Below are 17,347 nucleotides of genomic sequence, written 5' to 3'. Positions count from 1 at the left end.
CAATGGCATTCCAGAAAAATCAACCAGCCTCAGGATTCTGCTTTTCCATCTACAAATGTTTACTTTGCTTCGACAGAGGCAATTTTCTAAGACTACTGTGGCCTGCAGTCTCTTCCTTTTTTTTTTCTTTTATAGGGATACAATATTGGGATGGCTTCCAACCACATGTTTTGCTTGGGTAGAGCAGAATCTGACATTTTCTAAGCTTCTTGCTATTAATTCCTGTAGTTTTTGATCAAAGAAGGGACCTAAGTAATCATTTGTTTCAGCGGTGACATAGATGAAGAAGCGGAAGTTTTGCATGTTTCTCCTTAGGCTGTTTATCTCCCAACAAAGTAACAATCTAACCATCCCTGGGTTGTGTAAATGTAGACCACAGAGCCAAATAATATTAAAAAAAAATACATAAATAAACACATCAAAATGGCCTGTCCAGAGAGCTGCCCCTGCCGCCACCAAGATGGAGACTTTGTACTGGGTCCCGATCTTAGCGCTTGAATGCCCCCAGCTGAAGCTGAAGGTGGTGGTGTCTTATGTCCTCATCACGGGAGGAATGCTTTATGACATTATTGTTAAACTTCAAAGTATTGGCTCTATGACCGATGAACATGGACATCAGAGGCCAGTAGCTTTCTTGGCCCACAGAGTAAATGGACAATATATTATGGAAGGACTCACATCTAACTTCCTATTTACAGCAGGAGGTTTAGGATTCATAATCCTGGACCGATCAAATGCACCAGACATTCCAAACCTCAGTAAGATTTCTCCTTCTATTCATTGGATTCGTCTGTGTCCTGTTGAGTGTTTTCATGGCTAGAGTATTCATGAGAATGAAACTGCCAGGCTATCTGATGGATTCAAATGCCTTTTGAGAAGAGATCAGTGGATATTGGATTTGCTCCTGTTAATGAAGTTTTAAAGGCTGTACCAATCCTGTGATGTGAACTATGGAGAAGAATGAAAAGCAGCAGAAAAGAAGCATCTAGTGAAAACATAGGAAGCATGTTAAAGCTTGAACTAGAATGTCTTCTTGGTCTCAAAAAGACAAACTTATCACAGTATTTTCTCCCTCTGGCCTTTACTGACCTACCACTGAGGTTAAGTGGCATTTTCTTCTTAGTTTTTCATTTCTTAGAGAAAAAATACTCCATTTCCACAACTATAATATTGAATAAAGTGATTACTTTTTACAGCTCCCTTAATGTATTTTGGAAATGACATTCCTGACTTTCAAAAATTAATATAAAATCACGAAGCAAGATCCCATGGGCTGAGAACTCTGGAGAGATGATCAGCTTTACTTATGGTGCTTTGCCTTTAAACAGTACATTATTTCAGATATGTATGCCAGACTGTTTCATGCACAACAAGATGTATGAAAGAAGCAGAAATAAATAATGTTTCTAATTAAAAAAAAAAAAAAAAAAAAAAAAAGGCCTGTCCCTTTCAGTGTCTTGAAACTGACCCAAGCCCCTGGCTTCAAATAGACTTTAAAAGGTGGTTGGAAAGAGTCCAATATATCATTGCTTAAAACTTCCCACATGAAGGCAAAACCAAGGTCTTCACTTTTAAAAATAGTGACCTGACTCCATAAAGGGCAAAAGATCCACTTTGAGATCATTTTTCACCTTGGTTGGCTATGGAGCGTCTGTGTGTACATTCTTGCTAACAAGCTGATTTGCCTTGTGTTACAAATTGCTCGGTCCAGCAGGGCCTGTAGAGAACAGTGCACACACACGTGCTCATTGGTTGGCATATCTGGAAGAACTTTGTGACGCTGGGCTTTTAAATTCAGAGAAATGAGTTGTTGCATTCACAGGCAGCAATTTTGGGACCGGGAGAGAAGTGAGTGGGTCTTCTGGATCCCTCCACCTCAAGTGTGAGAAGCCTGCTTGCTGGCACTGGAAAGTCATCACCTACACTGATGATTCACTCTTCCTTTGAGACACTGGATATCCCAGTTTGACAGTTCCTCCTCACTCGGTGATCACAATGATCACAACATGTACCAGAGAGGGTCACCCCTTCCCTCTCTCCGTCACTCTCACACATGACCTTGTCATACAGCCTGGAAAAAGGAGTGCCCTCTACAAACACCTCTTCTGTTTTATGATCCATACACTGTGAGAACCAGCTTTTAAGAAATCTGATAAAAATACAACCATGCCCTGCTCCAGTGGGACCCAGCTACTTTGTCCATCGACAGCATAGGATTTGGTGACTCCGCCCAGCCGTCAGTGCTTCTATCAGAAAAGCAGCTTTGGAGATTTCTCTCAATGACATGGAAAGTAGCCTTGCAGAAGATCAAAAAAGGGAAGGACAGGGACATAGATCTAGTAAATCCTGAGTTGCAGGGATTTCAACCGGTAGTCAAAGGCCAAGTCAACTTTTTTGCATAGTAACTGTAGGCCTGGAGCTGTAAGGACGGAGACTTTCTCAGGGCATAGGCCTCCTGGCCCTAGCTAACTGGGGCAGCTGTCTGCTGGTCTTTTCCTCTTTTAACCCATGGGAAGTGAGGCAGCCTGCCTGTGCTGACTGGTCTCCCAGCTGCCCAGGCAGAGGCGTCACGGGAGAGTGAAAGCAAGTGAGAAGACTGTCACTGAGCCACAGTAGCTGCTGGAACACAGGCTTGCAGCCTGGCCAGCATTCCCCTTCCCCCCCACCCCCATCCCCCAGCAGCCGCAGGCCAGCGCTTTCCTTCCTCTTGCATCTGATTTGCAAATTTACAAGTCAGGAACATTCCTGGGGGTGGGGGCGGGTTGGTTACGAACTCCCTAGCCCAAGGAGGGAGAGCAGGAGCGGAGTTTCCAGGTCATTTATAGCACTTCCTTGACGTCGAGGAAAGGGAAGGAAAGGATTTTGACACATACCTTGAACTAAAAATGGGGAAATTAAAAAAAAGGGGGGGTATAAAAGGATACTTCTTTCCTTCCTTGTTTCACATGAGCAGCCACTGAGAAGTCAGCTGGCTTCCAGTGTCTTCTATAATTGAGGACTGGAGTGACATGGATAAATGAACGTCACAGATAATCCGCAAAGCTCATTCTTATCCATTAGCTTCAGCCTCTTCCCTCTCTGGGTCTTCTATCCCAGCTCCTGATAAGAAGAAAAGCAAGTAAGGCTTGTCCTCTGATGAGGGTGTGAAGGCACAGGAAGGAAGCCAAGGTTCAGAAGGACTCTCAGGGGACTGGACAAAGGCCCTGTGGGTGTGCTGGGTTTCTTCACACGGAGGAGAACGACTCCCAGCTGGAGAACTGGGCGGGACAATCTAATCCAGTCCAGGTCATTTACAGAAGGGCTAGCTGAGGCTCCATTGTAGAGGAGGTGGAACTTTCCTTCTAGCCTCTGAGGGTCAGACTGGGTCTGAGAATTAAGTTGACATTAAGACAGATTAACGAGAGAAGAGCATACAGATTTTATTATTACATGCTCATGGGAGCCTTCATGGGAAAATGAAGACCCAAAAAGTGGTAGGGCCCAAGTGCTTATGTGCCACATTGGACAAAGAGTACTAATTGTGAGAGAGTGCCAAAAATATATGGGGATGCTAAAGGAAGCTAAGAGTTACTTGAACAAGGTTTGTTTGCACTGATTCTCTTGGTGCCTTCTCCCTATCTCTGGTGAGAAGAATGTTTCTTTCCTCCCGATATAGAGAAGACAGCTCTCCACATCAGAGTTTCATCTCCTGCTTTTAGGGAGAAAAAGGGAGTTCAGAGGGCCCTTTTTGCATCTGCTGTTTTCAAGTGCTTTATTTATTTATTTATTTATTTAAAATGAGCTCTACCCAGAAGATGAGGCTTGAATACATGACTCGGAGATCAAGAGTCACATGCTCAGGACACCTGGCTGGCTCAGTCAGTAGATCATGTGACTCTGGGTAACATACCAAGTTAGATCATGAGTTACAATTTGAAATCTTGCCATTTGTGACAATATGGATGGAACTTGAGAGCATTAGGCTAATTGAAATGTCAGACAGAGAAACACAAACACCATTTGATCTCTCTTACATGTACAATCTAAGAAAAAAACCCAATGAACTCATAGATAACAGAGAACAGATTGGTGGGGCATGGGGGTTGACAAAATGGTGAAGGTGGTCAAATGATATATACTTCTAGTTATAAAATAAATATCATGGGGATGTACAGTACGGTGACTATAACTAAGAATATTGTATATCATATTTGAAAGTTGCTAAGAAAGTAGATCTTAAAAGTTCTCATAAGAAAAAAATTTCTCGGATGCCTGGGTGGCTTGGTCGGTTAAGCGTCCGGCTTCGGCTCAGGTCATGATCTCGCGGTCCGTGAGTTCAAGCCCCGCGTCGGGCTCTGTGCTGACCGCTCAGAGCCTGGAGCCTGTTTCAGATTCTGTGTCTCCCTCTCTCTCTGCCCCTCCCCTGTTCATGCTCTGTCTCTCTCTGTCTCAAAAATAAATAAACCTTAAAAAAAAAAAGAAAAAGAAAAAAATTTCTAACTACAAATGGTGAAAGATGTTAACAAGACTTATTACTGTGGTGATCCTTTTGGAGTATACACAGACTTAGCCAGCCAGGTGCCCCCCTCCTTTTTTTTGCAATATATACAAATATCAAATCATTACGTTGTACACTTGAAATGAATATTGTGTTGTATGTCAATTATACCTCAATTAACAAAAGGGAGGAGAATTCAAACTGAAGTCTTGAACTCCAGTCCAGTGCTATTTCTACTACACCACCAAGCCAAAGCTTTTTACAGTACTTTCTTTCATTAAGTTGTTTTTCATGGATTAAGTTCACTTTTGTTGTTTCATTATATTTTGAAAATAAATGAAACACATGCATGTTTTTTTGTTTTGTTTTGTTTTTTTACCAAGAACATTCTTTTCAGCCTCAGTCTGTGTTCTCTCACTCAGACTCGATTTCCCCCTCACTTTTGACCTCCCAGATTCCAAAAAGGATGGGCACAACTTGAGAGGTGTTTCAAATCCCAAATCAGGCACGTTCCTATCTCTGTTGCTGTTGGTGACCATTAGGGCTTGGTGGAACCTTAGCCAGAGTCTGGTTTCATCCTCTCTCTTTGTAGAGGAGAAAACCGGATCCAGAAAGACTGGTTTTCTCAAGGCCACACAGCCGGCTAGTAGCACACTTGAGTTGACTCTGCCATATCAGGCTAGCTCCATGTAGCTGCCGTGACATACATGGATCTCTTCCCCTTGTCTCCCCTCACCGGGATGCATGGGTGGATGCTTCTGAAATAGGCCTTGTAGGACACGGGAGATCAAGGGCAGGACCAACCTCTCTGAGGCCACCTTGGATAGTCTAGGGAAACACCACCCCCTTAGATGCTACTAAGATCTGCAGGGAATGTTTATATGGAAGACTCTAGAGTGATCTAACCTTCATCTAGCCACTCTGTCAACAAAATCATCCCAATCCTCATTCATTGGCACTATTGCAGATATATATGTGGCACTCAGGTTTAGAGGAGTGAGGTTCTGGATTTCTTTTGACCACCTGGGGAATGTCCTCCTTTTGTGAGAAGATTTCAAACAATTTTTCCAAATGTAGCTTTTTCTATTAATGGACAAGCAATAAGTTCAGTACATTTAAGGGGTCAAAGATTCACAGAAATACTTCTAATTCAGGTCATTTTAGGTCTTGGGATACAATCACACTCTATCAACACTCCATACAAGGTCTCAGCAATGTGTGGCTGCAACATGAAGCAGATAGAAAACACACAGTCATATTCAAAGGGTCCAATGGCTGGAATCCCACTCAACTGCAGGCAGGCTCAGAAGTCTGTATCTGATGGCAGGGGCACAGGTGCTTCAAGGCCAAAGGGCAGCACAAGGGAAAAGTTGGGGGGCAGGACTGGAGGGAGAGATGAGCCCATCGCCCATGCCCCTGGTCATCACTACTGGGGCCTGGTGGGGTCGGGGAAGGAAGGTGTCCTTCATGTTCTTTTGGGTGACAGGTAGGAATAAATGTTCCCATTTGTCAGCTGGAAGCAATACAAATGACAAAAGTGTTGGTGAGTGAGAAGTGGGGAACGATACCACTGAGGGTTAAGCATTCCAAAAAAAGAAAAAAATAGTCAATTTTCCCTCCGGCATAAGGCTGATGGGATACAGGAGGCCTGGTCTTAGGGGTGTTGTTAGTCCAGTGCTCGAATCAAATGGGAATCACGTGGTTATCATGGAGCTTCAGGTACCCCTGAGAGAACATCCTCTGAACAACATTTAAGTACCTGGTCAAGAACACCAATGAATTAATAATCATTTATTGTAAATCACTCATAGTGTGCACATTATTAATGGCAAATAAACACCTGCTGGATGAAGAACTTCATTGTGACAATTTCCAGTTGGCATCACTTCTTTTTCAAACATTTTAAATTAAAATTCCAAATTCCCACCTTTCCCAAAAAGATCTATCTTCGAAGTGCTCCAACATCTTTCTTTTGCTCTAACAACTAAAACAAAGGGCACGCGGTCCCATGAATTCAACATGCTCTTTACAAGGCAACTTAACACACAACATTTTTTTTACTTCAGAAGCTACATAATGATCACTTCATATTTTGCTGCAGAATCAATGAAGGCTGCATGCAGGGGAAACATTAGTACACACTGAGTTCTAGATAACTGTCGGTTATTAAGATCTGATGGTCTAGTGTGGGAAATTAATATGCTTATTTAGCAGTAGTAGCTAAAGTACATGCATCAGTGGCTGGGATCAATTAGAATATAAATTAGATGTTTAAACATTTAAATGAGAGCTTAATTTGAGCTTAATTTTATGTCTGGCACATCTGCGTTATACACCTTTAAAATGACAATAGCAAAGAGAACAAAATCAAACACCTAAACAGGCACTGATTTATAGGGTCGGCTGGCCATAATCGGGACACAAAACTAGCCGGGCAGTGAACAGATCTCTTCGGAAGCAAAGACAGTGGAACATTAACAAGCTGTAAACAGGGCAAGAAAATAAGAGGGCCATTTCCTGTCATTTTTGAAAGTTTTCAATTCTCTTCTTTAAAAAACAACAAACACACAGGCACAGTAATTACAAAACAGAAACATTCTTTAGTTACTTAGACCCTCTCTTTTGTCTTCTACCTTCAGAAAATGTGTTTAAAAACAGTGCTGGGTTAACTGGTAGAAAAGAAAGCAAATGCTCTCCTGAATCACACTGAAAGAATATTAAATTCCTTCATCCTGTCAGGGTTAACATCACGTTCAAGCACATGACCATGTGTGTTTGACATATTGTAGCTACAACGATTAAATCACATGTTCACACTCTAATGTTAAAATCATAGTTACATTGATGCTAAAAACTTTTTTCATTGATAGTTATATCTTGACATTATTTTGAGACAAACGAAAAGTTCCCAAACCACACAGATTCCTTTCCCTCCCCAGCCTCTACCCCCTCCCACATCCAATGAACAAGAGAACTATAGGAACAAAAGCCATGAACTAAGGTATCAATGGCAAACATGTTGGATGCCAGTTCCAGGTTCAAGTGCTGCCGTCTCCAGTCCTGGCTTTCCGGGCCTTGATCATTGGCTTGGTTGCTCGTTTGCGGTCAGTGGCCAGTCCCAGCCAGCACATGAGGTCAATGAACCAAGTGGTTGGGTTGAAATTTAAGCCAAATTCACTCGCAGAGTAGTCAAAGGGAAAGGTGTGGTGGTAATTGTGGAAGCCTTCACCTAGAAGACAAAGTGGGTATTGAAATAACCCCTCCCCACCTCTCTGCACAGATTTATTTTCCCCCCTGGTCTGCTGAGAGTCTACCATGTACAAGGCACTATGTCAGGCTCTCTGGGCAGCAGAAGACTTGGTGTCTGCCCTTAGGAAGAATTTACTTAGTTGGCTAGACTAAATCTGAACAGATTAAAAAAAAAAAAAGGTTATCAGCGCAGAGTCACAAGATTAATTTCCCGGTATGAACAACTACCATGATTTCGGAGCTGTACTTAGTAAGCTCAATGCTAAATGACAACAGATCCTCCTTTTGATGTATGTTCATAAAAGGAAAATAGCCTCTGTGGGCTGGAGTGATTAAAGGAAGGCTCGTTGGGAGAGCTTGGATGACCCAGAGGAGCCCTGTTCGGATAGGTAAGTAAACTGAGGAGCCGGACTTTTACATGTCCCAAATCTGCCCATATATTATTCCACCACCACCCCCCACCCGCCCACCAGCGAATAGCTTTTCCTCTTACTCTTTTTTTTTTTTTTTAAATTAAGGTGTTTTCAGGAGGGATCTCAGGGATTCTTTCATTTGACTTTTTTAAACAGCTTTATTGAGATATAATTCACCATATAATTCATCCATTTGAAGTACAATTTAATGGCTTTTAGTATTTTCACAGAGTTGGGCATCCATCACCACGATGAATTTTATAACACTTTCATTACCTAAAAGGAAGCTCCACACTCCTGAACTGTCATCCCCCAACCATCCCCCCCATCCCTCCAGCCCTACTTTCTTTCTCTGTCATGGTTAATTTTATGTGTCAGACTGGCTGGCCGAGGCATGCCCGGATTAAACATCTCTGTGTGGTGTGTCTGTGGGGGTGTTTCTGGATGAGATGAGCATTTGAATCAGTGAACTCAGTAAAGCAGATTACCCTCGCCAGTGGGGGTGGGCATCACTCAATCCGTTAAGGGCCTGAACAGAACAAATGGTGGAGGAAGAGGAATTTGCCCGTTTTTTTCTGATTCACTGACTGAACTGGATCTATCTCTTCTTCCCTTGCCCTCAGACTGGGATTTATATCATCTGCTCCCCTGGTTCTGGGGCCTCTGGACTCCAATTTAATCATATCACTGGCTTTCCTGAGTCTCCAGCTTGCAGACGGCAGATTGTGGGATTTCTCAGCTCCCCTAATCATGTGAGCCAGCTCCTCATAATAAATCTCTCTCCCCTCCCCTCTTCCCCTCCCCCTCCCTTCCTTCTTTCCCTATGCATACACACACACACACACACACACACACACACACACACATACATATATACATACATATATACATGTGTATATATGTATACATACATATATATACACACAAAACAGGAGGCTACCTATTTATGTCCTACAAATATATACCTATTTATATTTATATAGATATTGTACTGTTTCCCTATATATATGGGGATTTATGATGAGGAACATATAATATATATTACAATATATATAAAAACAGAATAGTGTATGTATAACATATATATACATATACATACATGTACTGATTCTGTTTCTCTGGACAACCCTAATATAATCTCTGTAGATTTGCTTATTCTGATCATTTCATACAAACAAAATCATACAATATGTAGCCTTTTGTGACTAGCTGCTTTCACTTAGCATCATGCTTTCAAGGTTGTAGCAGATATCAGTACTTCATTTCCTTTTATTGCCAGATAGTATTCCGTTGTATGGATGTGCCATATTGTATTTATCCATCCATCAATTGACAGACTATTGGATTACTTCTGCTTTTTGGCTATTACGAATAATATTGCTATGGACAGTTTTTGTGTGGACATATATTTTTATATTTTTATTTCTCTTTGTGTATGAATCTGGGAGTGGAGTTGTTGGATCACATGATAACTATTTTTAACCATTTGAGGAACTGCCAGATTTCTCCTTCACTTCTTAAATAGGCCCTGGTCATCATGTAGTTCTTCTATTGACCACAGCCGAAGGATCTTGCTCTGTAATGAATATATCAGATGGATGGAACTGTGGTTTGCAGTTTTCTTTTTTAAATTTTTTATGTTTATTCATTTTTGAGAGAAAGAAAGAGGGAGAGAGAGAAAGAGGGAGAGAGAGAAAGAGAGAGACAGAGCATGAGCAGGGGAGGGGCAGAGAGAGAGGGAGACAGAATCTGAAGCAGGCTCCAGGCTCTGAGCTGTCAGCACAGTGCCCTACATGGGGTTTGAACTCACAAACCGTGAGATCATGACCTGAACCCAAGTCGGATGTCCAACCGATTGAGCCACCCAGGCGCCCCTGCAGTCTTCTTTTTAATTTAGGTCTTCTTTACCCTGCTCCTTTCACCCTCATAATTTTTAGTGTTTTTCCTGCACTACAGTGTAGTATAGAGGAGTCTCCCCTGCTATTTTCAGAAGCAGACACTGTTCTGAGAACCTGTGTGTACCCGCCATCTATCACACAGTTCAGTGTGACGGGAGCCTTTCCAGGACCTTAATGAAGAAAACTGACTAGGAGCCCCGTGTTGACCTGGGTGGACTTAAAACCAGTACCCAGCTCTTCAAGGCCAGTGCCATGGTCACATTCCTTGGGTTTTCTGGTCCATCATCCCCACATCAGATGGTAACAGTCCATCTTGTCCCCTTGCTGTCTGATCTCAGGGTCAACACTGGATGTGGCCCCCCTCACTGCAGTCCTGTCAGAGATGAAGGGTGAGGAGGAGGAAGAAGTAGAAGCATCAGAAACTCCTTCCAAGACACTTTTCTCTCTGCTTAGCTGGTTGGTCCCATAGTTAAATTTGGGTGCTTATTCCATCTCAGATTGCTGTTGTCAACACGGGGTCCGAGCCTAACAATGTGGTGGGAGAAACTCATTGCTAGGTGATGCAGAGACCATTGCTACTTAGCCACAGGGCCTTCCCTTCCTGGGGCCGATCTCAATGCTCAAGGCTCAGCTTACCAAGAAGCTTGAGTTACTTCTAGAAAGATACAGCTAATGTCTATTTATTACTTACTATGTTTCAGCCACAGTGCTCAGTGCTTTAATGGGTATTAACACCTATAGTCCTCACATCTCTGAGCTAGCTGCTATGATTCTCCCCATTTTAAAAACGAGGATGTAAATGTACAGAAGGGACAAGTAACTTCCTAAGACCATAAGGCTAGTCACAAACTAAGCACTTATTTCATGCTAAGCACTGTTGCAAAGACTATGTATTAGCTCATCTAACCCTTTGGTGACCCCAGGAAGCAGGTGAATGCTATGATTATCCTCACTTTACAGGAGAAGACACAAGGTGCGGAGGAGCCAGATAACTCTCCCAGAGAGTAAGTGAAGGAACCAAGACTCAACCAAAGTTGTCAGAATCCAGCGGCCTCGCTCCGAACCATTCTGTGGCACCATGAGATGCCACACTCTTGTTTCTTCCCGTCTCTCTGAAGGCCTTTTTTCTTACAGTCGGTCAAATGATTGGACAGCTGAATGGTCAGGGCAGTTTGAGAGAAAAGCCAGCTGCTACTCCTCCATTAGGAAAAATTTCACAGTAAAAATAAATAGCTCCTAATTATTGATCACTTACTATATGACAGACATTTTACTAAGCAGTTTACATAGAGTATCCATCTTCATAACATCCCTATGAAGTAAGCATCACTCTTCCCATTTCACAGATGAGAAAACTCTAAATCAGAATGATTAGGTGACTCACCCAAGAACCAGGATTCTAATACCAAAGCCCAAGTTCATCCCACCTGACTCCATTCCACTGCCTCTCTTTACAGAGTCCAGAAAACCTTTGGAAGGTTAAGAAAATCTGAGCTGCCATGCTCCCCATTGGCTCTCACACCCCTACTCACCAATGGCACCCAGGGTGACGAGTGGGTTCTGCCGAGGGCTGATGTGCTTGTCGTAGGGCCGGTTTCCATACATGTGGGCAGCACTGTTGACCAGCCAGCTGATGTTGAGTGAGATGGTATAGCGGAGGATGGAGGCCAAGAAGTAGGAGTTCCACAGACTCTCTTCCCAGGCACACCAGGGTACCAGTGTGGGGATCACAAAGCACATGAGCACCACGGTGATCTTATAGTACCTGGAAGGCAGGACATTACACTACCATCAGGCACCTGTTGATGGTGGCAGAAATGAGATGAACAAGCTACATACAGGAAAAGCCAGGAATTGTGCCCATCAATTCCTTCAACTCTTTCTGGATAAGAAGTACCCTGTTGTGTGCTGCTCTGTACAGGGGTCACAAACCCATATACCTACAAGGCAACACAAGTAACCCAAATTTGAGAATTAGGATGGGTAGAATGCTATGGAAAGTGGTAGGACCTGTAGCATACTTCAGAAGAATTTCAACATAAAACAATCCATGCTGTGCTGGTGAAATCCGGGTATCTCAGAGCTACATTTCTCCTATAGGTCACCAGTTCGACAACTCCTAGCTACTTCTTTGACCAGTCAATCAACTTGGTACTCAGGTTTTCTTTCCTAAATGATTTCAAGGAATATGTATTTCTTGAATAATTTCCAGGCACATTATTTTGTACTAATGTAGCCTGGTAAAAAGGTAAACAATCCAATCCCCTCTCAAAAATGTTCTCTGTTCATTGGTGATTACATTCCAGGTCAGCATAAAAAATAAACAATAGTATAAGAACAAGCATGACCACATAAAAAGTAATCTTTAAGAAGAAACCATCAATAGTTTGATTTCCAGACCTATGTACACAGGAAACATTTACTGAGCACTTACTATTTGCCAGGCCATAAATACTGATGATACAAAGACAAATTCAACACAGTCCCTATCCCAGGTTTCAGTCAGGTGGAACCGCTGTTCCCCACCCTCTAGCCATGTGGAACCAGCTCTATGCAGGCACAGGAAAGGGACTGTGATATGAGTTCATAGCTCTTTCCTCCCTGGCCTCACACTGGCTAATCGAGCTTCCAGAAGGCCAATGTTAAGGTGCATATGTGTGAAACGGGAGGTGGCAGTGTGAGGGAATGTCATTCAGGAGGTAGAAGACTTGAACTTGAGTCTAGATCTGATTCTGGATGTTGTACAAGTCTTTTTTTTTTCCTTTCACTCTCCTCTTATGCACAGTTAGATGATTCCACAAAGAGCAGAGCATGAAGGCTTGTATGTGGATAGTCTATTTTGGGAAGAGTGAGACAGGGAAGGAAGGAATGCCAAGCCAGGGGTGCCCATGCTTTGGACACTTGAACTTGGACTGTGATGGGACCAAGTGTGATTGGACTGTGATGGGACCATCTGTGAGGATGGGACAGATTATACCTCAGAGTTATTCTCTCAAGGAAAGAAAGAAGGGATATTTTCCCATTGGTTCCAACTCCCTCCTGGTCAAAGGATGTCACATGGGATATTAGCTCCCTCACCTTTCCACGTTTGCTCAGGTCAGAATGGCTGAGTGCATTTCTGGAAGCATCTCAGGTGGAAGTGGCAAAGCAACCAGACAGGAAATAAGAAATAAGCAGTCCAGCTGAGCAAGGTACTGTTGGGTTACACCTGAGCCAGCAAGTGGCTGCAGCAACAGCTGGAGTGAAAAGATGGGCAGAGAGTAGGAGGTGGGGCACAAGAGGTGTCCAACACAGGTAGTAATTATAATACCTCTAGGGGTTCTTGTGAGGATCTAATAACTAATGTATACTATGTGCATATTATGTGTCACAGCTATTCTGAGACCTTTCCATGTACTGACTCATTTAATTCTAATGAAAACTCTAGGAGGAAGCAACCATTATTATCACCATTCTACAGAGCAATGGAAAGATTATGTAGCTGGGCAAGGTCACAAGACTAAGAAGTGGTAGGACCAGGATTCAGATCCAGGCAGAAACACTTCAGAGACTATCATGCTATTCTGCTTTTGCAAATGAAATCATGTGTGTAAGTGTGTTTTGCAGATTGCTAGCTGCATGTGTCAGTTCCCATAAAATTTGCTTTTCTTGGGCAACATGTTAACCCATCAGCACCCATTTTCAAGTCACTGGGATACAAGATGGCTGAATTTTAGTGGAAAGAGGGTACTTAGGAGGTCAGATGAGTGGGCTATGGCAACAGGCAATGAAGGGATTGGTGGTCTTAGATTAGGCTCCCTAGAGTCACATGCAGAAGGATTTTGGAGACTGGTCTTGAGAGATACTTGTAAGGAAGGGAGGAAGTCAGGTTGGACTGAGGCAGCTCATCCACAATGAGTTTCAGCAGATCCAACAGGGACCTCTAAAGGATGACCCTTTAGAATTGTCCCAAACTGAAAGGTATACCTGCACCATCCAGCCTTTGGCCTCAGGGTGCAGGGTGTAGGGCAGTTCCATGTGGGCAAGGGCAATTCCCAGAGAGGACAGTAGCTGTGAGGTGGGAGCATCAGCTGAAGAGGGGATCTGGGTAAAGCACGCAGATACTGGGCAAGGCCCTGGGAACTGGTGGTCAGCATGTGGAGGGACAGGGGGAGGTGTTTTTATGTTGTAAAGAATTGTAGAATGGTAAACTCCCCAACTTTGCCATTTCCTACTGTGTTATCTTGAGTAAATTATTTAATTGCACCGAGCCCCAGGTTTCTCTTCCGTAAAACGTGGTATTAACAAATTTATTGAGTTCCCACTATGTACCAGGTGCTGTCCTGGTACTAGAGATATAAAGTGAACAAATCAGACAAAATCCCTGCCCTTGGTGAGCAGGGGTATTCTGGTAGGAAGATTTGATAAATACATGTATTATGTATATACCATATAAAAATTTACACATATGTATATTCTGGCAGGGGAGAGAGCTAATAAACAATATAAATAAATAATATATAAAACATGTTAGTGTAAATACTAAGATAAAAATAAAGCAGAGAAGGAGAATATGAAGCCAAGGGCAAGTGCTGAAATTTAAAATAGGGTGTTGAGGGAAGGACTTAGTGACATTATAGCTTTTGAGTAAAGATATGAAAGAAGTGAGAAGTTAACCATGTGGCTAAATGGGGCAGAAATTTCCAGGGAGAGGAAACCACAAGTACAAAGGCCCTGCAGCAGGGTGTTCCTGGCACATTCAGGGGCAAGCAAGAGAGTTGGGGCTGAAGCAGGTGAACGAAGGGGAGAATGTAGAAAATAAGAGAAAAATGGTGGGTTGAGTCACAGAAGGTGTGAGAGGTCATCAAAAGGGTTTCAACCTTTACTCTGAGTGAGATGGAACCTTGGGCAGGTTTGCACTGAAGGAGCAGGGTGACCTGACTTATAGGTTAGCAGGGTCACCCCGAATGTTGTGTTGAGAATGGACTGTGGGAGGAGGGGCAGAAGCAGGGAGAGTAATTAGGAGGCTGCCACAAAATCCGGGCAGGAGAAGATGTTGGCTTGGACCAGAAAAGGGGTGGTGGGTGTGAAAAATAATCAAATTCTGGATATATTTTGAAAATAGAGTGACAGGACTTGTTACCAGACTGGATGTTGGAGAGAAAGGAGTCAAAGATGATATTAAGGATGGAGATGTCATTAGCCAATAGGAGGAAGCATGGAGGGGGTGCTGGTTTCGAGCAACATATGAGAAGCTAGATCTTACACATGTCAGGTGGGAAATGCCCACTACACATTCAAGGGGCGAGGTCAAGTAGACAGCTTGATATTCAGGTCTGGAGATCAGAGGGTGCTCTAGAGAGAGGTTTGACAGGAACAGAAATTTGGAATTCATTAGCATATTAATGTATGACACTCACATACAAACATTTTTTTCATCTGAGTTCCACAATAGCCCTGTGAGATATCTATCTATCTATCTATCTATCTATCTATCTATTATTTATTTACTTTTAAATTTTACTTAAATCCAAATTAGTTAACATACAGTGTAGTACTGGTTTCAGGAGTAGAACCCAGTGATTTATCACTTACCTATAACACCCAGTGCTCATCCCAACAAGTGCCCTCCTTAATGCCCATCACCCATTTAGCCCATCTCACCACCCAAGGTGGAAGTTCCTCCATCCCTGTAAAGAACTTATTTATTTGTAGGACATTTCTGGAGCTCCAGAGAGGTCATGGGACTTCCTTAAGGTCATACTGGTTGTACAAAGCATAGGCATCTTGCTACTTACTTGGCTTACCAAGAACAGGACACAGGGGATGGGTAAACTTACCCAGAAGTAAACCAGGCCAGAGTGTGGAATCTGGCCATTGTCCTAAGAGTTACACATATTTGAGTAAAGATGCTATATTCCAGCTGGACTGAACTTCTTCCCATTCCTCAGGCACCACCTTTTCTATGTCCCCTGTGTCTATGACACTCTTGGCCTGGCTTACTTGATGTTTCCAAATATCAGTCTAAACATCACTTCCTCTGGGGGGAATTTCCTCGGTCCACCAGAGCAGGCAGGGTGCCCCTACCCAGTGTTACTGTTGCATGTTGTACTTCTCAGCTTCATGCTTGCCGGTGTAGTAAGCGGTTTGAGGTGAGGCCTCAGCCATGAATGCACATTTGAATCAACCGGGTGAACATTTAAAAATGACTGATGTGGGAACCCACGGCAGACCAGCTCAATCGAATCAGAATTTCTGTTCTGGACATTGATATTTTTAAAGTCTCTCCATTGCAGACAGACATTGATGGTAGCCTCCCTATAATCCACCCCCATCCTTTCTTTCTTGTTGGAATATCCTGATTTTGTTCAGATATCGAACTGTTCTCCCTGCAGCCATGTCTTTCAGGGAATGTGGACTCTACCCAGGACGTGAGTCCTGATTGGCTTGGAGCGATCAGTGATGATCTCATTCACTTTCCCAATAATTAATTTGGGAATTAGCCAATAGCGGTCAATAAGATATGAGGGGAAATGGGAATAATTTTTTTAAAGGGAAATAACAAATGTTGGTAAAGATGTAGAGAAATTGGAACCTTTATGCATTGCTGGTAGGAATGCCAAATGATGCAGCTGCTATAGAAAACAGTTTCTCAAAAGGTTAAACATCAAATTATCATACGACCCAGTGATTCAACTCCTAGGTATATGTTCAGAAGAATGCGAGGCAGGGATTTCAACATATATCTGTACACTAATGTTCATAGAAGCGTTATCCAGAGTAGCCAAAAGGTGGAAACAGGCCAAGTTTCCATTAATAGATGAGTAGATAAACAAAATGTTATATATATGTATACACAATGGAATATTATTCCACCATAAAAAGGAACAAAGTTTTCATATATGCTATAACATGCATGGATGGATGGACCTTGGAAACATGTTTAGGGAAATAAACTAGACACAGAGGACAGATATTGTTATAATTCCACTTATATGAGGTACCTAGAATAGGCAAATTCATAAAGACAGAAAATAGAGTAGATGTTCCTAGGAGCTGGAGGGAAGGGGATGGAGAAAGGGAAGTCCCTGTTTCATGGGTATGGAGTTTTTGTGGGGAATGATGAAAAAATTTAGGGTATAGATATTACTGATGGTCATACAACATTGTGAATGTACTTAATGCCACAGGATTGTACACTTATGGTTAAAACAATAAATACTATGTTGTGTATATTTCACCACAATAAAAAAGAACGAAATGAGAGAGTGTTTTCTTCACCACAGAAAGAACACATGGGCAGAGATGGCCTCTCTTTTTTCACAGTGACA

General features: G+C 42.6%; 1 protein-coding gene and 1 pseudogene across 1 annotated transcript in view; one reads left to right on the top strand and one right to left on the bottom strand.

The window, feature by feature from the left end:
• The first annotated feature begins 460 nt into the window (after positions 1 to 460).
• On the top strand, positions 461 to 1,036 carry LOC109276825 (oligosaccharyltransferase complex subunit OSTC-like; annotated as a pseudogene).
• Positions 1,037 to 6,253: 5,217 nt separating this feature from the next.
• Positions 6,254 to 17,347, bottom strand: part of SCD5 (stearoyl-CoA desaturase 5) — a 156,489-nt gene continuing 145,395 nt past the window's right edge. Inside the window, exons 4-5 of the mRNA XM_019466000.2 lie at positions 11,570 to 11,802; positions 6,254 to 7,706 (exon numbers count right to left, since the gene is read on the bottom strand). Coding sequence (XP_019321545.1) covers positions 7,516 to 7,706; positions 11,570 to 11,802 — 424 coding nt within the window. The 3' untranslated portion in view covers positions 6,254 to 7,515. The remainder of the gene's footprint in view (positions 7,707 to 11,569; positions 11,803 to 17,347) is intronic.

The sequence above is a fragment of the Panthera pardus genome, unplaced genomic scaffold (assembly GCF_024362965.1).
Source record: "Panthera pardus isolate Hobbes unplaced genomic scaffold, ASM2436296v1 HiC_scaffold_13, whole genome shotgun sequence".
Classification (NCBI taxonomy): Eukaryota; Metazoa; Chordata; class Mammalia; order Carnivora; family Felidae; genus Panthera; species Panthera pardus.
Note: the sequence above shows the minus strand (reverse complement) of the source record. Positions and strands in the feature narration are given on the sequence as shown.